General features: G+C 35.2%; 1 protein-coding gene across 3 annotated transcripts in view; it reads right to left on the bottom strand.

Moving 5' to 3' along the window:
- Positions 1 to 760: 760 nt before the first annotated feature.
- The window catches only part of CCNT2 (cyclin T2), a 45,131-nt gene continuing 20,841 nt past the window's right edge, over positions 761 to 25,050 (bottom strand). The window contains exons 3-10 of one of the 3 annotated variants that reach the window (XM_012807963.2): positions 23,072 to 23,200; positions 21,188 to 21,248; positions 15,857 to 15,919; positions 12,399 to 12,444; positions 10,373 to 10,536; positions 5,436 to 5,506; positions 3,826 to 4,984; positions 761 to 3,724 (exon numbers count right to left, since the gene is read on the bottom strand). In XM_012807963.2, coding sequence (XP_012663417.1) covers positions 3,657 to 3,724; positions 3,826 to 4,984; positions 5,436 to 5,506; positions 10,373 to 10,536; positions 12,399 to 12,444; positions 15,857 to 15,919; positions 21,188 to 21,248; positions 23,072 to 23,200 — 1,761 coding nt within the window. In that variant the 3' untranslated portion in view covers positions 761 to 3,656. Of the gene's footprint in view, positions 4,985 to 5,435; positions 5,507 to 10,372; positions 10,537 to 12,079; positions 12,445 to 15,856; positions 15,920 to 21,187; positions 21,249 to 23,071; positions 23,201 to 25,050 lie in introns of all 3 variants that reach the window. The other 2 variants (XM_003794374.3, XR_002774486.1) reach the window with 2 other exon arrangements.

Raw genomic sequence — 25,050 nt, 5'->3', positions numbered from 1 at the left:
GAAAATCCGTACTTCCATGGTAAATGCAAAACCCTGAAATACCTCATTAACCAAGTGTACTTAAAGAGTGCATAATACTCATGCATATATTAGCAGTGGTTTATTTCTAACATTGGTTAAAGAATACAAATCAGCAATTTAAATTCTAAAATATAAAAAAAGAAAATGTGCTTGAAAACCTTTTAAGGCAAGGTATTTGGTAACTAACAAAAACATTTTAAATTGGTTCTCTGTAGTAGACCTCAACTAGTCATTTCTTTAGTTCAAAGAGGATAGGCCAAAAAAGTTAAGTATCCCACATAATTAAATGTGTTGGTACAAAGTAATAAGCAGCCCTTCATGACATTCCTTAGGAAACCAAACATACTGGTAGAAATTTTCTTAAAATGACTATGAATGTAAGAACTTTAACCAGAACAAATCTGTACACAGAGGAAGCTCAAGATGTATGTCTAAGTGTTTCAAAGATAAAGAACTTAGGGCTGACTACATTTTTCTTTGCAAGGTCTTACCACTAAAGGATACTTCCACCAGTTTTGTTAAATAGGCCTCTGAGAATGTTTCTGTGAATAAACACCCCTTTGCTTTGGTTTAAAAATATATTTTAAGGTAGCTAAGGCAAATATTTATGGGGACACAGCTCAATATTGGGAAATTATTTGGAAGAGGTAGAAGTAAATCCTTGCTTCTGCATACAGGTAAGTTTGTGTTATCTACCTGTGATCTAGGGCAAACACAAATTAAAAATGAATCACTCTTATAGGATGTTTAAAGATAATGTTTTTTAATATTTCAAATATTTTTTAAAAATCTCTTCAAAATGTATTACCTTAACAGTATTTTGCACATGTGGAATTTCATATCTAAATTTAATGATACTATTTTGGTTTATTTATGGCTACTTAATAAGAAGACTCACAGTAATAATGTCCATTCATCAGAGTCTTTTTCTTTGGTAGAGCCTAATGGGACCAGGTAGATGAACTATCTTATGCAAATGAGATAGTTAAAGCAAATTCATGGTAATATGAATTATAAGGGCTTTCCATTAATGGAAATGAAACTTAAAAAAAATTTCTATATTTATCCCTATTGTGGTTTTGGAAGCTTCATATCCTGTTCAGAGGTTAAAGAGTTTGAATAGCTCACACAATCCTGTAAAAATTACAATTGGCTGCCCTTTAATAAATAAAGTCATTATAAAGAATTACATTTACAGAGTGAAAAGTGAATACATAGCATTTCAAATTCAATTTTGGAAGTACTAATAAGTACTGACCCATAACAATATACACTAGCTATCCTTTTATCTGTCCATCATTAGCACCAATAAAGATTTAACAAAATTACCTTTATTCTCACATCTCAAAACAGTTCTGCAAATTCTTAGTGAAGTTTAACTATAGTCACAGACCTTCAATATTCACATTGTTTTCTATATCTACTGAAAATAAATTCACTACTTTTCTGGATATTTTTTACAAAATCTTATTAAAATTCCTGGTATTACCCCAATTATACAGTAGCACAACCACCCTATGTAGTTTCACATGATAGCTCTGTAGAGGTTTCACATCTAAATTATCAAGAAAACCCTTCCCCTCCCTCATCTTGCACTCAGCTTAATTCTATACTAGTCCTTGGATTATGTACCACTGTAAAGGTATAACTGATCAAAATCACCATGTTTATGGATACAATATTATGCCATACAGAGCAACAAGGTTACATATAATGACAAAGATTACTAAAGTCATGGAAGACAAGAACAAGTGTTAGGACATGCTAGGAAGGCAAAGTCCCTAGAAATAGGCTCCTAGTATCCCAAGTTCAAATAACATTGACAAAACAATAAACAATTATCTTAAGAAAATTATAAAGCTACTGGCAAATCAGGTAATTGCTGAATAAAAGCAGAGCACGAGACTGAACTCTAATATTTACAACTGTAACATACTTGAATAAAATTACAATTGTGCACATACCAGTGGCTTTGTAACAAAATAATTCATATACACATAGGAAAAATTAAGACAGTTTTCAGTTCAACAGAAGTTGAATCCAACTCATCTCAAAGATATGCAACAGCTCAAAGATTTACCACAGAATTAATTCAAGATTAGCTGATCAACAAGGGTCATATTATTGGTATTTAAGACAAAATCTAAACAGGTTAAAGTCTACTGTTTGATCAGAAGTCAGATGACTGTGCAAACTTTCCCTCAACAGAAATATACTGAGACGTGCAAACAAATCTAAAACCTCCTACTAGTGGTTTGCCTGGGAGGCCGGCTGACCTTTCTCTTAAAGCTTCTTGATAATAACCATAAGCTATAAATATAGGTACAATGCACAGTCAGTGATCTTTTCTTTTTTTTATTATTGTTAGAATATAAAGGAATTTAGAGAGCATAGGTTTAATTTCATTTTTATAAGGAAGACTGCATTTACCTGAAAAAGAAATACGGTATCACACACAAACACACATCGGGGAAGAGTATTATTTTGAATAAAGAATATGGTGTCATTTTGAATGCGAAAGGAAAAGTGATCCCTGTTTACTGTTAAAACATGTAGTGTAAAGTTCTTTAAGGAAAGAACATACCGATTCTTTACTATGTTAAGTTTTTGTGAACTTAGTTGTCAAATCACAGTAATCCACGTAACCATTATTAACAGCTCTATTTTAAAGTACTGCAACAAGCCAACAAACACTTAAATGCACTTCACATCAAGAGTAGGTAAACTTTATTTTTTCCTCTTCAAGCCTTCAGAAAGTTAGAGCCTATTTCAGCAGCCAATCTGGTGAGAACCTCTGAAGGCGAAAGTTCAGTGCCTGACAGTATAAATGACCATCTGACACTGCATACCCATCTGGTAGTGAAGTGTCCCCCATCAGTGGCTTCCCGTAAGGCCTAGAGTTTAAGGTTAACATAAAAAAGTGCCACCTTTGTTTTAGATTAGTGATGGACTCTGACAAGATAAAATAAAGTTACTCTGTATATTGTTATACTTACAAGCAGCTCCAATCCTGAGTATTTATGGTAATATCTAAACATACAAAAATGTATGTACATTTTTCTCCACTTTCTTATAAACAGTTATCAGTATACTGTTTTATCCCTTTATCACTGAAACATGCAAATCATACATACAAGTATAAATACACAAAAGAAAACAATTTACACTCATTCAAAAGCCAAGCAACAACAAAAAAGTAGCTACAGTATTCAAATTATAAATAATGAATGCTTGAGGCATCTTAATTCCTAGAAGCAGCCAGCCATTCATCCTAATGTTCTTAGCTGCAATTGTAGAAATACTGAGTGTTGCACCTTCCATGCTTTTACAGTATTTTAACACTATCATATGTGGAGATAAAGACTTGTTTACTATAATTTCTTCTTTTCAGAATGAAGAATAAAGCAGCATTTACAAATATTGAGGCAGTGGCAGCAACAGCAGGTGTGTTACCACTGCTATATCAGGAGGAATTTTTCCATTCTAACAATTTTTAAATTAAAAAAGTAAAGGAAAAATTGACCTAAACAAATTATTACATGTTCATTCCTTGGGCACTTAACAGCGAGTCCAGCATGTCGAATGTATCTTTGTAGTCCATATGCTGGCTGTTTGTACTGTACTCGTGATTGGCATCAGGACCGTTGGTCTCCACTGGCTTCTTGTCCAGTTTCACGAGGGTGCTGAGATGTCCGTAGCCCACCTGGTATGTGACAGGGGGAGGAGGGGGTAAGGGATGGTTAAAAACAGAGTTGTGAGAGGATATATACTGCTTAACAGAGGAGGAAGAACTAGATGAACTACCTGAACTTTTGGAACTTTTGCTCATTTTGGAGTGATGGTTGTGAGATGCATCATTGATATGTAGCTTCTTCCTTGAAGAGCTGGAACTAGAGGAAATGCCATCACTACTCAGGCCAACAGGACTCCTCAAAACAGTGGGTGGTATTCCATCAGCACTGTGTTTACTGCCACCACTGCTACTGCCACTCTGCGAGTGGGAGTGCTTGTGACTGCTGGTGTGATGGCGGTTTGACACATGGTCCTTATGCTTCTCCTTATGGTCTCTGCTGATATGTGGGCTCGAATGTTTGCTCTTCCCGCTGCCTTCATCAGAAGAGCTGTGTCTTTCTGAGGAAGAAACTTTTATCTTCATTTTCAGTTCTTCTTTACTGGTGCTTTTATCAGTGGGTGGTATTGGAATCCGTAATTTCAGTGATCCACTCTTTTCCTTTTTATCTGCCATGTATTTTTCAGGTTTTTCAGGATTTGTGATGGGAATTTTCATTTTAATGGGAGAAGTTACAGAACTGCTGCTGGCTGCCTGTAACTGCACGTGTTTGTGCTGCTGTTCTACCTGGGCCGCTATATAATGATCCCTTACATCAAGATCAAGAGTTTCTAGCTTACGTTTTTCTCTATATTTATCTAATGACATTTTCTGAGGAATTATTCCAGGAGTAGCAGAAACTGGCCCATGGTGTTTACTGCCCCCTGCTTTATGAGTATATTCTTGCTTAGCAGAAGAATGATCAGAAATTTTGTCAGGTCTGTGATGTAATCCTGAATGCAGGGATATAGAAGGTCCCTGCGGAAAGTTGATGTTGTACTGGCTACTGGACAAAGATGTCTCCTGTTTCTGTGAATACATCTGCTCTGTCCTTGCTGATTCTTGAAGTTGAGGCCATTCCTGGTGTGATGACAAGCCGTATGAGGTACTTGGCATTCCTGTTGCTAGTACTGACAAGTTATCAGAGGTATGACTGTCTTGAACAGAAATATTTCCTGAATTTAGAGGTACTGGAGCAGGGAACGCTGATGTAGATGGTTTCTGAAAATTTGGGTTTGTAGGCACACCAGTGACACTATCTACTAAAATGGAATTCTGGACCAAAGATGAACAAGGAAGTGGTGTCTCTGATACTTGGCCATCTACTTTTGGTTTCCTAGCCGCCTGAGTAGCCTATTAAAATAAAACACAAGAGAAACAGTGACAGCAAAGGAATTCCATACAAATTTCTTTGTTTATAAAGATTCTGTATCAAATACATAGGAATAAATCACCTGGGGTTCAAGGTTTTATGTTGCCAGTAAATAAATGTCTTATTTAGAGGCGTAACAGAAGACTATAGAAGTTGAAAACACTAGCCTAGCATTTGAGGAAGTAATTTAACTTGTCTAGGCTTTAGTTTCCTCATTTGTAAAATGAAAAAAATATTTCTGTTATAACCACTGTGAGAATTAAAAAAAAAAGTATAATGTGCTTTAGCAAAGTCCTTTGGACACACTAGTTGCATATATATGTAGCTTAGGATACACTGTAATTATCTAGGAATACTGGAAAGAAGACTATTTAACCACAAGAATTCAAATTGGTTAGCTATGTAACTGTTAAATCCTGCCAATTCTCTTACCCTCCAGTTTCGAATCCTCTTCAACCTACTAGGCGTTTTCTCCAATATTTGTAGAAACTCATGTGTTAGCTCTAAAAATAAAATTTAAATTTAAAACTTAGAAGGTGCCTTTAGGATTTAAATTTCTCTTAAATGGGCAATATTAAAAAGGGACCTTAAGAGTTCATCCACTTCACTTTTACCCTCCTATTCAACCACGGGCATATACAGAAGTAGATATAATTAAAAGCGGAATCTTTTTTGAATGATTATTTTTCCCCGATTTTACTTGTTTAATTAGCATCTCTGAAAAATTTAGTAGCATTAAAAATGTTCCCTCCAATTAAAAAAATCCACAATTAGGCAAACAACACAGTCATTTTATTTTTATAGACAAGATCCATCAATGGATTCCTTAAAACGGGTTGACAAAAATATGAGGAAATATTTGTATATTCCCAACATATCTTCCTCAAGAAACCTGTTAATTACCCAGAGAAAAATAATAACTTTATAGCGGAGAAACCCAGCAGATACTACCTTAACTAAGTGCTCATGGCTGACGTTACCAGTGACAAGACATATCAATGTGTTACATCCTTTGATATAACTGATGCACCAAGCAGGACACAACCTACATGTATGTTATCTTGCTAAAAATGTTAACTTCAATATAATAATGAGGAAACCCAAACCCAAACTGAAAAGTATTCTGTAAAATAACTGTCCATTATTCTTCAAAGTCTCAATATCATAAAAGATGAAATTGAAGAAATGTCACAGACTGGAAGAGACTAAGGGGCAGGTCAACTAAATGGAATATGGGATTCTGGAATGAAAATTGTATGGAACTTTGAATAAAATCTGTGGTTTATTTAATACATTGTGCCAATGCTAATTTCCTACTTTGATAATCATATATTGTTCTAAGATTTTAATAACAGGTGAAGCTGAGGCAAGGGTATACAGGAACTCTATTAATAATACTAGCAAACTGGTAGTAATTTTTTATCAGTTTTTATAAAATTCAGGCTTACAATGCAATCATCCACTTTTCCAAAGTGGTGTGGTCATGAAGAATTATAGTTTTACATCCCCAAACAGGGTTATTAATAGTTACTGGCCTGGCTCGGCACCTGTACCTTAGTAGTTAGGGCACTGACCACATAACACTGGGTCTGGCTGGTTAGAACCCAGCCTGGGCCTGTGGAAAACAACAATGATAACAACAACAACAACAAAAAATAGCTGGGCTTTGTGGCAGGTGCCTGTAGACCCAGCTACTTGGAAGGCTGAGGCAAGAGAATCACTTAAGCCCAAGAGTTTAAGGTTGCTGTGAGCTGTGCCACCACAGCACTCTACTGAGGACGACATAGTGAGGCTGTTTCCAAAAAAAAAAGTTACTGGCCTCTCTTGAGACAAATATTATTTAGTTAGGTGAGTTAGAATACCAATTGATATTAATAATTCCAAGTCAACCCCAATACTGGAGGAAACCTGTCAGAGACACCACAGATTCATTCATTATTATTATTATTTATTTATTTTTGAGACAGAGTCTCAAGCTGTTGCCCTTGGTAGAGTGCTGTGGCGTCACAGCTCACAAGCAACCTCAAACTCTTGGGCTTAAGTGATTCTCTTACCTCAGCCTCCCGAGATGCTGGGACTACAGGTGCCCACCATTGCACCTGGCTATAGATTCATTTATTATGTTTTAGTATAAACAGTTAAGTTGCTTAAAATAAACTATTGTAAGCAAACGCTAAGACTGACAATGACAGTCTAGTTTGTCTCAAAAAAGCAAAGAACATGCAAAAATTCTACCGCTGTATGTTTATAAAGTGTGACTATTATCTAAAACTAGCCTATGAAAAAGGTGTGCTAATAATTATTCCCTGAACTAAAATCTAACCATTAATTTTTCAAGATGTGACTTCCTTGACAGTTTCATGACCACTCCCTCCTAAAGTCTCATGAAGTTTTTGATCCAGTTTAGAAGAAAGAAAACCTAATGCCTGGACCTCCACTTCCACATTGGGGGAAAAAAACCCACTTCTCTGCTTGAAACTAGTAAATGTAGCAAATACAAGGCAATTTTTGGTTTTAATATTAGCAAGAAATTATTTTAAACTCAATTTCCTTTAACAACTTGTTACTGAGCATTAAATGCACATAAATTTCCTGGTCCAAAATCTGGTACACAAAATGTAACCTTTGCTTTTCTTTTAAGTATCCCACTTTAATAAATTTTATAGCATAGGAACAAAAGACTCTGTCTAATAATTTGTTAATGTAAATTATTAGCTGCATGCACAAAAACTACAGTTTGATGCCTAAAATAGAGCCCAATCTCCCTCAAAGCTAATGTCCAAGCAAATCTTTTTTTCTGGAACAAATCATTAAGTGAACGATTTCATTAAATAATAATAATTATTATTTCAGATATAACACTAAAATTCAGTTGTGTCTTAGTATTTTTTTAGGTTATTTTTGTAATCAAAACATATAGAAAGCTGCTATAACAATGTGCTAAAAGTCTTAATGTATTAAGTTTTCTAAGATTCCTACTTAATTGCTCTCCAAATGAACAATGAACCCGAGGTTTTGTAGCTCTTTTGTCAAAAAATCCCCACAAAACTAAAATTTCACCTATGACCTAAAAGCTGGAAAAAAGATTACTTTTTTGTGAGCTTTTACATCAACACTGTGTATATAAACTATTTTTAAGATTATGCCTATCTAATCTTAACCTATGAACTACTAAAGTAAAACAGTGGCATAGACAACCTGATTTTTAAGCTATAGAATGGATGAGAACTACTGAAAAAGTCCCCGTGGTTTTTAAGATGTCATTTCAACTCATCGAAGATTTTCTTCCCTCTGGATAAACTTTGAAAAACACCTGCCAATTTAAGGAAAACAGCATAATCATGTAGCAATTATGTGGCATGAAATGTATAATCTTGGAACAAGTTTTCAAAGAGAATAAAAAATGAGAAAATAAATAGATCCAACAAGGAATCACAACTTACAACAGGAGTTGGAAAACTATGGCCAGTTGGCCAAATATATGTCTGCCACAGGATTCTGTCCACAGTTTTACTGGAACACAGTCATCCCCACTCATTCATAAATTGCTTATTATGGCTACTTTGCAGCTACAGTGGTAGAGCTGTACTGTTGCTACAGAGACTATGGCCCATGAACCTTGAAACAGTTATTGTTTGGTTCTTCTCAGAAAAGGCTGCAGACTCCTATCTTATAGAAACATCAAAGAAACAACAATAACAAAAAGAAACACTGGGGATTTTACTGGAAGACCACATCCAAAGTTACTCAGGTCTCCCACTCAATGTAACAGACGTTCTGCAGACGTTTTCCTATGAACCTCTATTTTGCAGTTTGTTTTTTTTTGCTCGGGCTGGGTTTGAACCTGCCACCTCCGGCGCCCTACTCCTTTGAACCACAGGCACTGCCCTGAACTTCTCTTTTGTAAAGGGAGTTGTGAAAAGCCCACAGACAAAAACAAAAACAAAACCCCCTGACATGCCAGTTTAGGTGCAGCTATTATGGAAGAAGTGCTATCTATTTCCTTTCTGAAGTTGACAATGCATGGTTAAACAACTCTGTATTCCAAGAATCACCCAGATCTGGCTAGCTTCTTTTCTTTCTCAACCAGAGAAGTTTCTTATCAAAATCCCCAAATGCTGGCCAGGTGTGGTGGCTCACTCCTGTAATCCCAGCACTCTGGGAGGCCAAGGTGGGTGGATTGCCCTGAGCTCACAGGTTCAAGACCAGCCTGTGCCAGAACGAGGACCCCCCCCCATCTCTAAAAATAGCTGGGTGCCTGTAGTCCCAGCTACTTGGGAGGCTGAGACAAAAGAATTGCTTGAGCCCAAGAGTTTGAGGTTGCTATGAGCTATGATGCCAGAGCCCTCTACTGAGGGTGACAAATGAGACTGTCTCAAAAAAAAAAAAAAAAAAAACCAAACATAAAGCCCGAATTCCAGGCTCATAATTTACAGATTCTATAGCCCCAATTTTTCCTTGCATATTTATATCTAGTAATTCAAGGTGACAATGGTATTACACAGCAAAGAATACTACTTCCCAAATCCAGTAAATACTCAATTTCAAGTCTACAAACAGTTAAAACTCAACAAAATTAGTCCATTTTTCTTTTTTTAGAGAGAGTCTCACTCTATTGCCCTGGGTAGAGTGCTGTGGCACTAACCTAGCTCACAGTAACCTCAAACTCCTGGGTTCAAGTGATCCTTCTGCCTCAGCCTCCTTAGTAGCTGGGACTACAGGTGCCTGCCACAATGCCAGGGCTAAATATATATTAAATAGGTATTCCTGTCCTATTGACCTGTCCTTTTCTCTAAAAAGTCCTGAAAGGACTTTATTCAGTGGTGTTCAATAAATATTCCATCAAGCTAACAAACCCTGATTTTCACCCTCTTCCTTTGATTGTGTATTATACTTGTTATTGTCATATTGTTAAAATGAAATTATACTTATGTTTTTAAAGCATGCTTGTCTTTTAAAATATAAACTAAAATATTAATGGCTGTTATTTCAAATTAATGTCAAAAAACTACAGAGGGAGGGTGTGTGTATGTGTGTGTTCTGGACTGGCCAGAACTGGTAACTGTTCAGGTAGACGATGGATATATAGGAACTTAATTTTTTAAAACCTATAAAGAAGTATAATTTTCCTGTAATAAAAAATTTAAGAAATACATTATCCAACAGAGGTAATGCCCTTTTGTGCATGTGTTATCACTATGTTATAGAATTATAAGCTTATGATTTTGTAATAAAATATTGGTATAGATTATCAGCTCATAAAAATTGTGCATGTAATTCTATAATATAATATCACAAGCACAAAAGTGCTTTACTTTTGTTGGCCTCTGTATTTCTAATTTGAGAAAGCATTTCTTTTCTCTACTTACCATCTAATAATTCTAGAGTAACTGTAGGATCCACATATTCCCACCAGTGCTTTCCATCAGTTGACACAGGAATCTCCCAATTGGACCATTTGCAAGCCAAATGAATGCATACACATGCTATCACTGTTGGTTTGTACTGAAGACAGAAGGTTGTAAGATGCAGACTGTTGTACAGCAGGTTTGAAAATGGAGAGCCATAGAAATTCAAATATGTAAAACAAAAAAAAAAACATTTACCAATAAGATTAGAGAAAAATTAAAATTATAAAGGTTTTCTTTTATGTCTAGAGTATAAAACCTTATTTTATTAAGAGCTAACAGTTATAAAATTCTAACACTAAAGAAATATAGATATGAACATTCCTTTCACTCTCACACTCGGAGTATATTAATACTTTATTGACACTACTAATACATTAATATTTTTAAATGTTTTTCTACCTAAGTTCAAAATATTTTATAAAAGGAGGGGAAGATAGTATATTTGCAATAATTACATAACACTTTAACCTATTTTCTGGTGATACTTTTGTTTCTTTTGTAATATCATGGTAAAAATGTAAAGAAAAAGATTATTTATAAAATAGACAAAGTAATTTCAATGTCACATTACAATCAGGGACTGTACCATTTGATGTGGCTTAAAAGGCATAATTCTCTAACAAATCAAAGAGAATTTAACATATATTTATGCAAACTGTTAGCCTTCTTTTCAATAAAGCCACAAAGAACTTACCTTTTGCCAAAGAGCTTCAAAGCCCAATGTTGATAACAGTACAAAAACACTACCTTTCTCCTCCCACTACACACCAAACATTGGGCATGAAACATCTCACAACTAGACTTTATAAAAAATTTAAGTCTTTTTTTCCCTCAGAATTATTAGAGATGGAGCTTAAATCCCAACAACAAATACTGAGAAAATATATTGGTATTTGCCAATCCAAAATTGTAAATAAAGGTTATCAGTATTCACACGAAATTAAGGACCACATAAAGATGGTTTGGTCCCCTTCTCCCCAGTGACCTGCTTAAAAAACAAATTTAGAGTGGCGCCTTTGGCTCAGTGGGTAGGGCGCTGGCCCCATATACTGAGGGTAGTGGGTTTGAACCCGGCCCTGGCCAGCTAAAACAGCAGTGGCAACTGCAACAAAAATATAGCCAAGTGTTGTGGCAGGCGCCTGTAGTCCCAGCTACTTGGGAGGCTGAGGCAAGATTATCGCTTATGCCTAAGAGTTGAAGGTTGTTGTGAGCTGTGATGCCACAGCACTCCACCAAGCGCAATAGAGTAAGACCATGTCTAAAAAACCCCCCCCAAAACAAATTTAAATATATCAGTTGAGACAGAATTACATATTTGATATTAAAGGCTCTGTAAAACTATTCTTCCACTTCCCTTTCAAAACTGATTAAAATGTTAACTGATCAGCCAGAAACACATACTATTGTTTTGCTTTTTATAAAATGAAAAGGAAGCAAGCTCTTTTTAAGTAAAAATTGTATTTATGTAAATCCAGGCACTGACAGGATTTGACTACTTCTAATTTACTACTAGTGGGCATTACCTGGAAAAAATCCCAAGTTATATAAATTTTATTTATTAAAAAAACTATAATGATTATTTTAAAGTTAAGATTGGATCAATGTGAAATTAAAAAGAATTGTTATTTAACTATAATTGTAAACTAAAAATAGCTTTATACTTACCAAGTTGCTCGAATTTCTACGTTAAGTTTAGCTCTTTGTAATCTTTAGCTGCTATTCAGGCTACCAATTTTAGACTTATGCACTCACAAATCGAGAATATGTCATCAGAAAGCACCACTACACTTCACATTGTGCATTTAACCCCTCTGTGCCCAAAGTCCCTTGTACAATACACCGCAAAGCAAACAGGAAGGTACCACCACAGTAGATGGTCCAGTCTCCTGTTGCAACAAGGGTAAGAGACACATTGAGGGGGCCCTGCATTAAAGGAAGCTATAGTGTGCTACAACAGTGCAACAAAGAGGGTCAGGATAACAACCTGTTGGTAGCCATGAAATAGGATGTCTGTGCCAAATCCTTGCTTGCTGTAAGAAAAGAAGAGGGAAAAAAAAAAAAAAAAAAAAACGAAGACAATACTATCAGCTTTACCATGATACCAACAAAAAGTTCTCAACACAACAAAAACTTCAAAGATTTGTACACAAAAAGTAAATTTTACTTACTACTTACAAATATCACAAGAGCGCCATCATTTTCTATACTACTGAAAATCTTCAACAACATTCACTCAAATGTTTCTTGCTATCCCCCAAAGATCTGAGAAACAAGCCGATTTGCTTTTAGCTAGCCAGTTACAAGGGCTAAACTTGTTACTAAGTTAAGCATCTAGTCAGCTAAAAGTTGCAATAAAGCATTCTCCTGGATTTAAAAAAAAAAAAAAAAAAGAAGAAGAAGAAGAAGAAAAGATTTTGAAGTCTAATACAAAATACAAAGAGTTGCCTGCCAGACTTAATCCTCAGTCATCATATTTAAGTTGGCTTACATACTTCCATCAAAATAAAACAAAACAAACCAAACCCCCACCCTCCAAAATTCAGAGCACAAACTGCTCAGTTTTTCATCATGCTATTAAGCATCAACAGAGAATAAATAACCAAGAAACAGCATAAGGGGGTTGATATATAGGAAGCGCCACTGCATTATTACATAGTTTTTAGTTACAGAATCCAATTAAAGATAACACTTAGAAAAGATATGGGTACTCTAGAGGGGGGATCAGAATGCTTTAACACTGATCCCCATCAGAAAAGTAATTTTTAACTAGCTTCTTAAGACACTAGTTTTCTTTTTGTCCACAATTTCATTATCGTCACTGACATACCTTTCCCCTCTGCTCAGCTAGGATCAGTTCACCTCATCTCCACGCCTGTCTAACATCCCTCACATTTCTTCCCCCTCCTATTGTTCATTTATGGCACCTGTAATCCCTGCTGCCCCATGTGGATCATCAACATAAAGGTTCTACAAAAGGGATTTGGGCTTAGCAGAGTTGTGTTAAGGAAGTGTCAAAGCATCAGATGTCTTGGAGGCAGTGTGACTTAAGTATGGCATTCTTTCCTGGTGGGGAGGGAAGGAGAAATCACAGAAGTAAAAGGTCCCTGTAAAATGACATTAGCCAATTCTGTAGCAAAGTAGCATTAATTTTCTCATCTCCAGAATGGGGAAAAAGGACTTTATAGAAAGCAAATTTATTTACCCCTCCCCCAAGAATCAAACCATGTAGAGAAGAAAAAATAATTTTAAATTGCCATAGCAGTTTTCACCCAGGAATGTATATAAATTTGATAATCTATAAACAGTTAACTATGCAATAAAGAATGGAGGGGAAATGTTAGCTGAAAAGCGTAACATAGCAAAGAAAAAAGACAAAGACAACAAACATGAAAGAATATCTTTTAAATGGAGTGAGATATAAACTACAGTTATCTGAAATGTTAGTCACACAAAATGATGTTAAATATAAGCATGGTTTGTACCAAAATTTAAGAATCAGTCACATTTTAAAAATAACAACAACAACAAGAACAACAAAAGAAAACACTCAGATTTAAATACCCTACTTTGGGTAATGTATCAAATTTGAAGTTTTGGTAAATGTTCTAAAATTTACTATTTAATTTTTCAAACAGACTTCATGTGTCTAGAATCTTTAGATATAAAACATGTTCAAAAAATATTAAACTTTGATAAAGAACTTAAAGATTCAAATTTCACAGTAACAATCTGAAAATCCAGTTTTATTCCCTAAGTTAATAAGTAATATACATATTTTTAACACATACTAGGATCGTCCTTCAACTAACATCTTTCTGGCCAGGCACAGTGGCTCATGCCTGTTAATGCCAGTGCTTTCAGAGGGAGTGGAGGTAGGATTGCTTGAGCCCAGGAGTTTGCAACCAGCCTGGGTGACGTAAAAGAAGACGTTTCTATAAAATAATAAAAAAACAGCCAGACATGGGGGTGCACACCTGTGGTCCTAGCTACGTGGGATGCTGAGATGGGAGGAGCACTTGAGCTCAGGTGTTGGAGGCTGCAGTAAGCCATCATCATACCACCATACTTCAGTCCAGGCAACAGACCAAAAAACCCCACCAAAAACTTATAATTATATGGCTGTCTATTATTCTTACAAGTTTAGCTTACCCTTTTAAGCTTTCAGGAAAACAAAACTACTCTAAGCTTTTTTCTCCTTAATTCAACATCTACAACAAATTATCCACACAATTCTATACTATATTGTAATACCAGGGGTGAGAGTGTACTACAAAATATATTCATACAACCATGAAGAATAGGAACCACAATTAAATATGCTCTAGTTTACAAAGGATAATGTGTGCTACTAGGAAAAAAATATAATTTGGAGTTTTAGAGGTATAATTCTTAATGACATTGCTGTACTAGATGATAGTTTTTAAATACAGCCATTAACATAATAAAATGCTATGTAGGTATAAAAAGAATTTAATTTAGAATGAGTAAAATGTGAGAATATTTAGGTAAATATTAAAAACAAACTAAGGCCTTCAAAAATCTTACCCCTTTTGTTTAGGATAAACCTAAAAAAACTAAGAACGAACCTGCAAAATGTAATTTTCAAAAAGAAAACAAAGTGGCATACTAAAGGTCCCAATTGGTTGCTATGAGTATACTTCACATGGGAAACAGGAAAGCAGAAGAGAGAAGCAGCACAACATGCAACTGTGTAAAAAAATATTTGTAGGATACAACAGATACATAGGATTCATTAACAAGGGTAGAAAAATGCCATACCACATACTTTATAAGCAGTAAAGCAATAAAACAAAAATTCTGTACTCCTGTTTGTAAGAGGTTCAACAGGTACATCACAAACTGTATGCATCATGCTTTATAATTATTTCCCCCTTATATACAAAAAGAAAACCACTTTTAGTAATGCTAAAGAACTTTAGAAGATGTATTAAATCCATTTTGTTCAAATGAACATGGATAAAACATTTCCAAAAAAGGCAAATCTGCTAACAAAGGCAATTTATCTGAAAGAGCTGAGGTTGCCCCCAAAATTCAATTGTTCCCACTTTTCAGTAAGTCAAAGTTTGACATAAACCTGAAATCAGCATTATTTTCTGTATCATGGCATTAATGGCCTACACCTTAAATATTAACTGAAATGGGACTAGCAAAGCCTGATGGGGGATGGAGCGTCCCAGTATTTGGAAGCGCTCCAATTTTTTCAGTAAAACAAGATTCTCGCCTAAGTTTAAAGGAAATCAATGTATCAGGTAGAACCACAAATAGACATAGATGTAAAACACTAAAAAATGCTTCAAAATGATACTTTCCCCTAATTTTAATAAAATTCAACAGAAGACTAGAACAAAATAGCATCCAAATCAATTATAGATGACAGAAAGCATTAATACTTATCTTTTAAAAGTTTCAAAGATCACCTACCTCTTACTAGTTGGGTACATTTCACTACATCTGTGTGTGGGTGTTCAATGGTGATCTCAAAACCTGAAAAGATAAGGACTTTTTTTTCCCCAAATCACTTACCACTACAATACTTGCCTGAGAAATGCCGTAAATGTATAACATATTCTCTATTATGAAAAAAAATCCAAAGACACAGTTAAAATTTACTCATGACTGACATTCTCATCATACTGCCAAAGAATAAAAAATAATTCCTTTTTAAATAGTATCTTAATAATGAAGATAAAGACCATGTGTAACATTTATGTAAAATTCTGAATTAATTTGGTATTAAAGTTAAAAATGAATTAAAAGGATGGCAAACTTAAATGTTTAACCCCACAATTTGAAGAGAGAATTCAACCATATAATATTTTTGTTGATAATATACCAAATCTTTCTTTCAGAACGTGTGAGAATATTTTTCATAAACATAACTACTGGGCCACAGTGGTAGAAATGAGTTTTTGAAAGATACAGTTCTGTTAGTTTTTTATTATTCTTTGGATTAAAGGGTTACAACCAGTTAGCTTATAACTATAGTTTGTTAATAATTAAAATCATATGGCAAGTGAATCAGGTAGGTCTTAAGCAAAGATGAATTGTTGAAAAGCTTTCAATGTCTCATCAACCATTAGCTCTGGCAAGGTTTTTGCTTTTATTAAAGAGGTCACTTTTAGTGCCTTCAAAAGCAGTGAATAAAATTCTAATAAATGGGTAATCTGGGTTTATAAAGTTGTTGTGTGGTCTACTTACATTTCTACTGTAATTAAAAATGCAAAATAATTCTTTAAAGCCATATAAAGAAAACTTTTAAATTCTAATATCTCCCTTAAAAGCATGTTATTCTCAATGCTTAAGAATGTGACACACAATGATTTTATGAAATAAATAGTAACTATAATTTATACTTTTTAACTTTTATTATTATATTCATTTTCCTAACATTTCACAAATTTATGTAACTTTCTGTAACAAAACATGCAAAATAATTAATTTGGAAGAAATAAGATTCTCACTTTCATTTTTGTTATCTTTTAATAAAAACTTTAAGTTATATTTAATTTTTGATTAACACAGGGATTAGGGAGCTGACAACCTTGCAGTTGAAAATTCATGTATAACTCCTGACTCCCCCCCAAATTAACTACTAATAATCTGTTTACTGGAAGCCTCACTGATAATATAGTCAACTAGCACATATTTTGTATATGCTATATATTCTTACAAGAAAGTATGCTAGAGAAAAACTTATTAAGAAAATCTTATGGAAAAGAAGATATATTTACTATTCATTAAATCGTGGAACTGGATCATCATAAAGGTCTTTACCCTCATTTTCTTCACAATGAGTAGACTGAGGAGGTGGTGGAAGGGGAGGCAGAGAAGCAGGCATACTTGGTGTAACTTTATGGAAACACATTGTAATGTCTGACTTTTTGCTTTTCTATTTCTCTAAAAATATTTCTAGATGGTATCAATCCTTCTTCCACCACTTGCTTCAGTTTTAGTGCCCAGATCATAGAAGGGTCCATCTGGTAAGGAAGTCAAATGCAAGGTTCAATAATCAGAACACTTATGCTAGATTGTCTAATGTTGATCTGCTTGCTGGGACTGCTGCTCATACATCTTCCTCCTCACCATCTGGCACTGGTGGGAAAGCACTCATCTCCTTCACGTTACCTTCTGTTAGTTCCTCTGTGGTGTCTATTAGCTCTTAAATTCTTTAAGAATCCTATCTTAAAAACTCTTCACCTCATACCTTTTTTTTTTTGGTCATATCTATACTCTCTTTCATGACTTCCTTGATTGGCTCTGTTATAAATTCTGTTAAGTCACACAAACATCTGACAGTTTTCTCCACCAGAATTTATGGTTTGGGGCTTGATAGCTTTCATGGTTTTTTCTATGACAACAGTGGTATCTTCAGTGGTGTATAATCCTTCTAGACATTCATGTTTTGTCAGGGATGTCTTCCAAGCATTGACAATTCTTTCCACAGAGTACTGTATGTCCTCATGACCAGACTCTAATCTAGAGGCTGAATTAGAGATGCTGTGTTTTCTTGGGGGATAAGCAGGCCTTGGGTAGTGAACGCAACTCAATGCCAGGGGCACTGCCCAATGTCAAAAGAACTTTAAAAGGCAGTCTCTTGCTGACAAGATATTTTCTGACTTTGGGGACAAAGCACTGATAGAACTAATTTAGAGAAAGGGTTCTTGTTGCTCAGGCCTTTTTCATATATAAGCAAAAGATCTGAAGCTGGTTTTTATCTTTCCTTTTAAGGCTCTGGGCTTAGCAACTTTATAGATAATGGCACCCTTGATGATAAACCTAACTGCATTTGCACAAAATATTTGTGCAAAGTATAGAGTTAGCCTATACTATCCACCTTAAATGGACCTTGGTCCTTGCTTCTCCTTTTTACTAATAAATATTCTTTGTGCTATCTCCCCCGCCCCCATGGAATAGGGCACTTTCATCTGCATTAGAAACCTATTCAAGCAGACAGCCATTCTCCTCAATGATCTTAACGGCATTCAGGAACTCACCCATTGCTTCTTGATGAGCAGAAGCTGCTTCTCCTGTTATCCTGTCCTTTTCAAAAAGCTTAATACAATATCAAACCATTTTTTGCTGGCATGAAATTCTCCAGCTTTAGATCCTTCATCTTCCTTTTGCTTGAAGTTGTTATATAATGATTTAGCTTTCTCTTCAATCATATTAGAGTTTATAGGTACACTTTTCTTATAGCAACCCTGCACCCATATAAAAGGTGCATTTTCAGTATGAGACAAAAAGGTATTTCACAAAAAGGAGCAAAATCTTCATGCCCACTGGCATAGCTTCAGTAATGGCTTCACAAATCTCCTTTTCTTCTTTCGACACTGACCTTTATGCTGGACTCATTTACCTTGAAATGGCAGGCAACCACAGCTGCAGACCTCATCCTGTGATAACATACAAGCAATTCAACTTCTTCTTGTGATGTTATGGCTTTTCTTTGCTTCTTGGGAGCACCTTCAGCATCACTAGGGGCACTTCCTATGAGTCCTATGGTATTATTCAAAAAGTTCCCAATATTGCACTAAAAATGATGACGAATACACCAAAACCTTAAGAGATCACTTTTTATTGGGATGGGCAATTTATTAGAAAGACAAAATTGCTCCCTCAAAGATGATTAGCTTCACACACATACTCATGTCACACAGACACTTGAGCTCCCCACAATAGCAACACGAGGTGGCTACAAAATTATTATAGTAATACAATATGCTCTACAGTTAATCTTAGGTAGGTATGATTTAGTAACGCACCTTTACATTTGTTTGCATTTCTTTCCACTGTGAAACGTGCCATATATGGTCTGTGTGCTTAAGTTTTTTAAAGAATAAATTTGTATATAATTTATGGTAAATGACAAAATAGATTCGTATGTACATATATTTCATACATTTATCATAAATAAACCATACCTAAATTTTTCTTATTTTCTCAATATTCCTAGGCTACACGGCTTATTTTAAATTGCTGCAAATCTCAAAAAAGCTTTCTGATATATTTACTGAAAGAAGCTGCATAAAAGTGAACCTGAGCACTCCAAACCCATGTGGTTTGAGGGTCTGAGGGTCGACAGCGTCTGCATTCCACACAAGCTATTTTGTTATAAAAAGAACCTATCATGATGAAAAGCTGGGACTTACCACATTTCCATTCACGATTTGGGAATGGAATAATAAAACTACTACAAATTCAAGATATGGGGCAGATATTATTTGCCCTCCATAGAATGGAGGTGCAGCAGGGAAAGGAACTTTACACAAATTTACAAGTCAGAGGCCTTGCTCAGATCTCCCCAAAGCCCATTAACACCCCGCTAAATTCTTTCAGAAGTAATATGACATCAGGCGAGGCATTGCTTCTTTAGGCCTCAATTTCCTCATCAGTAAAGCGAAAGGTTAGAACTGTGCATAAGAAGATATAATTTTTAGAAAGAATGACTAACATTTAAACATGAGGTATCTCAAAAGTTGCCCCTAAAGCAGCCATACATAGGGAAAACGAGAAACTGTAGCTAAATGTACCTTTATGTATATGTCTGTACATGTCTCTATCATATGCAATAGCCCTAAAGGACTATTTTACTCTCCAGTGCAGATCCAGAGTGAAGCACAGTGCTTCAACTATCTGAAAACGTAAGAAATCACAACAAAGGCTACGTTTACCATTCAATTAAATTTTGCCAAATGAAACTCAATTTAAGAAAAATGGTTTCCTTATAACCAGGCAATACTATTCTGGTCTAAAGCCTGTTTTAAAATAACTTTAACAATAAAATGATTTAAGAAATCTTTTCATTTATTTAGAATACTTTGTTGAATGCTCATTAAAGTATAAGCCTTAGACTTTAAAATTAAAGAAAGTACAACTCAAAGGTTATTAGAAACAAAATAATCTTTCTTGAGCACTTGTGACCCAGGAGCATGTAGTGGATTTAAAAATGCTTCATTTAGGCTATGGGTTAATTAAATTCTTTTTTTTTTTTTTTTGAGACAGAGTCTCAAGTTGTTGCCCTAGGTAGAGTGCCATGGTGTCCCAGATCATAGCAACCTTAAACTCTTGGGGCTAAGCGATTCTCTTGCCTCAGCCTACCAAGTAGCTGGGATTACAGGTGCCCGCCACAACACCCAGCTATTTTTTGATTGTAGTTGTTACTGTTGTTTGACAGGCACAGGCTGGATTCAAACCTGCCAGCTCCAGTGTACATGGCTGGTGCCCTAGCCGGAGATATAGGCACCAAGCCGTCATTAACTTCTTTTGATTAATGTTTTAACACTGATGTGCAATGAATAAAATGTTATTCTGCCATTAACGTTAAACTATCTTGTCCAAAATTGTAGTTAACAGATGAAAATAATGTACTATTTGGGTAACACCATGGAATAACTTCTTTAGTTACCTCTTTGTCCTGAGGACCTAAAATTGTGATAATTTGGAGAATACTGTCCTTTTTCTCTTTTTTGTAACTATGGGGATATTGATATTAAGGATTGCACAGGAGCATAATTTAAAGCCATACCTTTAAATCCTAAGTCAGTATTCATAAAATTTTACCCAATATTTTTCTTCACATTAGACCCTTTTCTGGGCCAACTGAACACACAGAGATATTTTGATTTACAATGAATGCAAGATGCAATATATCAAAGCTAAAAATAAACACCGTGTAAAGAGATCTTTAGGAAAAGATAAAAAAAGAATACTTCATTGAAGAATACACAAATAACATCCAATATAAGCACGTACCTAGAGTTTGTAGCATTATAGTTTCAAGTATAACCAGTTCTTGAGTCTGTTGAAGGTAAGCCTGCCAGATAAAAATAATATTCAGTGATTAAGATAGATAACATCATTAGACTATGTGACTATTATCTCTCATGAGAATTATAGACTGATTAGAAAAGAACCATAGTATTTAGAAACACAGGGAAAATAAAGTGAAGGTAAGACAAACAAATCTGTGACAAGTTTAAATTGAACTACTTTCTAAAATATAGCAAAAAACAAACCCCCCAAAACTCAAGTGGGCACTGGTGCTTCAAGACACATTAAGGACAAGCAGCACCACACTAAGTAAGAACATCAAATTCAAACTCGCCTTTAAGTAAAAAAGGCTTACAAACTCACTTTAGGACATTTCATGTAGTAATTCCCTGAAAGTAACAGTAAGCTTCTGAGTTAATTTTAGAGTTGGCTTCCTAAGAAATAAATCTGTGAAGTTAAGAGGAACTATAAGAACTACCTTTGAAAAAAAAAATCACAGGCTGGGTGATTGTAGCTCAGTGGTTAGGGCACTGGGCACATGGTTCAGGGCTGGTGGGTTCGAATTTGGTCCTGGCCAGATTAAAAAAAACCCAAAACAGTAGGTAGGCATTGTGGAGGGCACCCATAGTCCCAGCTACTAGAGAGGCTGAGGCAAGAGAATTGTTTGAGCCCAACAGTTTGAGGTTGCTGTGAGCTATGATGCCTTCGTACTTCACTGAATGTGACAAAGTAAGACTGTGTCTCAATTACAAAAAAAAAAGAACCCCCCCCCACAAATTCCTTATTATTTAATGTCTGTATTAGTACTTTATTTATACTTCCTGAAAGCCAACATCTACAATAAAACCTGTCAATAATAAAGACACATTTCCATCAAAGTTTAAACTAATCTGGACTTTAAACATTACCTAAATCAAGCAGACTTAATATAATCTAGCAGTCATTCTGTAGGTTAAGGTTCTCAATTATGTAACTCACCTATAAGAAGAATGCTAGAAAAATGACTTTATTTATATTTTTTGAGACAGAGCCTCAAGTTATCCCCCTGGGTAGAGTGCTGCAGCATCACAGCTCACAGCAACCTCCAACTCCTGGGCTCAAGCGAGTCTCCTGCCTCAGCCTCCCAAGTAGCTGGGACCACAGGCGCCTGCCACAGTGCCTGGCTATTTTTTGGTTGTAGCCATCATTGTTGTTTTGGTGGGCCTGGGCTGGATTCGAACCCACCAGCTTAGGTGCATGTGGCTGGCACCTTAGCCACTTGAGCAATAGGCACCGAGCCTAGAAAAATGACTTTAAAGAAAAATGACTTATAACTTTCATTTTAAGATGTCAGAAAAATTTTAAATGGTGCTTTCAAATAAGAGCTATTAAAATGCTGATGATAAAAAAGTTGTTTGGAAACCAGCATTACTAGTTAGGAAAATTAAAATATTAAAAAAACAAATAAAACAAAATGCTGCTCATCAAAGCATAGTAATATTATTTTTATGAACTGGAGAGACAGGTAGTATTACATGCATTAATATTGGTCTAAAGGTAAAGCTGGATGATTTTCTATACTTCCATCTCTTATCTGTTAATCTCAATGACACCCACCAATGGAGGAGATATGACTTATCCTCTACATGTATATATTTGCTGGGAGGATAAACAAGAAATGCAAAACATTTAAAAGTACCTTTGAATGAGATCCAAATTCATGTACATGAAATGTTTCTGCCACATTGTTTCCTGGTATTACATTCCTAGATGCTAATAAAAATTTGGAAGGCAACACTAACTGAATTAATTATATTTTTATTAAGCCTATATTAAGAAAATGTTCCAAATTTACAAAGGAAAACCAAAACCTCAATTTCTACATACATCACATTTAGTATCCAGCAGTGGCTCTAGAGGATGAAGACAAGCATGTGCTACTTTGATAACATGTTCAAGTTTTCGAGCCTGTTCTTCTACTTTTGCAGCCAAAAATAATGCGGTAGGTGATATTATCTGCAGAAAAGATAAAAATCTGGTGATTTTAAAACAAATACATTTTGGGAAAACTCTCTATTTTCTAAGGGGGGGCATGCAAGGAAGGAATGAAGTATTAATAGTATGAATCATAAGCTGAGCTATAAGATTGATGTAAGAGTTTTAATAAAAGTCACTCACTAGATAGAACTAGCTACCCCAGACTATATAATGTTTTAGTTGTTTTGCATGTAGAACAACAAAGGGGAAAAGGGAAAATTATACACTAAAACTGCTAAATAGGAGAGTTTAAATAATATTTTGTGTATTGTGGAGGCAAAATAAAAAAATAACAAGCAAAATGATGATGCTGTAGGTTTTAAAAAAGATGAAAAGTGGGCAAAGTATATCCACTATATTCTCTCTTTATAGCCAAGGTCATCACTTCTTAGTGCTCTTCAAAATCAAGCAAGATTTACTGTGTGGCTAAGAGCTACATTATCTTGTTTAAGGGAAAGAAAAAAGATCTACAGGGCAAAATAAAGAGAAGAGGATTCTGAACATGAAACTGCTATTTAATCTCTATTACTTTACTATAGCAATAATAAAAGTAGGTATAAAACCAAGTATAAACATGCACTATAAACCAATATGGTAGAAACCTTGCCAATTGGAAATTCAGAAATTAGCTTAATATTTAGAAATTAGCATTTTTTTTTAGCTTAGTAAGTTAGGTCCTTGAGATAGGAGTATAAGAACACAGCACCACAAAGATATTGACTAAGACAGACATCAATTTTGAATATTTATCTAGACAGTAATATACCAAGTAATTGCTGATTTGAAAAAGAGGCATAAATTCAAATGTCTTATTATTACATATGAGTAAATTCTCACGAAAAGGTGATTTCTTAGTGTCAAGATTCAAGTACCTGTTTTTCAAGAAATGAACATTTGTGCTTCACTATGTCTTGGGGGTTAGTGATCATTATACAAAATGTGAAATCACACCACTACAGGACTTGAGTGGTTAATATAAAGAGGAAATTTCTGATAAAGGAAGGTGGATCCTTTTCCCTGAGAGCTTTTAAAACCTAACACGAAATTTAATCACTGGATTTGGATGTGAAAGGAAACTTCTCCAGTCCAACTGCATTTGTAGACAATTTCAAAAACCTGACCTCCCCAGCTACTGGGGAGGCTGAGGCAAGAGTAACACTTGAGTCTCAGACAGGGGTCCTCAAACTTTTTCAACAGGGGGCCAGTTCACTGTCCCTCAGACCATTGGAGGGCTGGACTGCAGGCCCCAGGACAAGTCAGCTGCTAAGCAGGACAGGCAGTGGAGGCAAAAACACCCAACAGGCCGGATAAATGTCCTAGGAGGCTGCATGTGGCCCACGGGCTGTAGTTTGAGGACGCCTGATCTAAGAGTTTGAGGTTGCCGTGAGCTATGATGCCATGGTACCCTACCAAGGGCAACAATGTGAGACTGCGTGTCAAAAGAAAAAATAAGTTTTCTTCCTGCTGTATAAAAACTTACAAAATATTATCAGTTTGGTTCCCCCAAACTAGAAATAATGTTACCATGAAAGGACTGAATAATTTCAACTTGGAATTTCAACTTATTTTCTCCTTGTAAAATTAAAATTACCACAGTGAAAAGATTAGAAAACTTGAGAATGCTTAAAAGAGCAGCTTAGTCTGTAAGCAGCTTGCAGACAGATCAGTTATATATTACAAATAAAGGTACCAATGTTAAATTCGAAGTATTCCAAATGCCACAAAAAAAAAAATAAGAGCCAAACTAACATAAGAAATTCAAGTAACACTGAATAAAACGAAGACACTCTTGGTTTCACAGATTCTCTCATTTATTATTTTGTTCAAGT

This window comes from Otolemur garnettii, unplaced genomic scaffold, assembly GCF_000181295.1.
Source record: "Otolemur garnettii isolate 467f Iridium unplaced genomic scaffold, OtoGar3 scaffold00080, whole genome shotgun sequence".
In the NCBI taxonomy this organism is placed as follows: Eukaryota; Metazoa; Chordata; class Mammalia; order Primates; family Galagidae; genus Otolemur; species Otolemur garnettii.
This window is presented reverse-complemented; position numbering and strand designations above follow the sequence as displayed.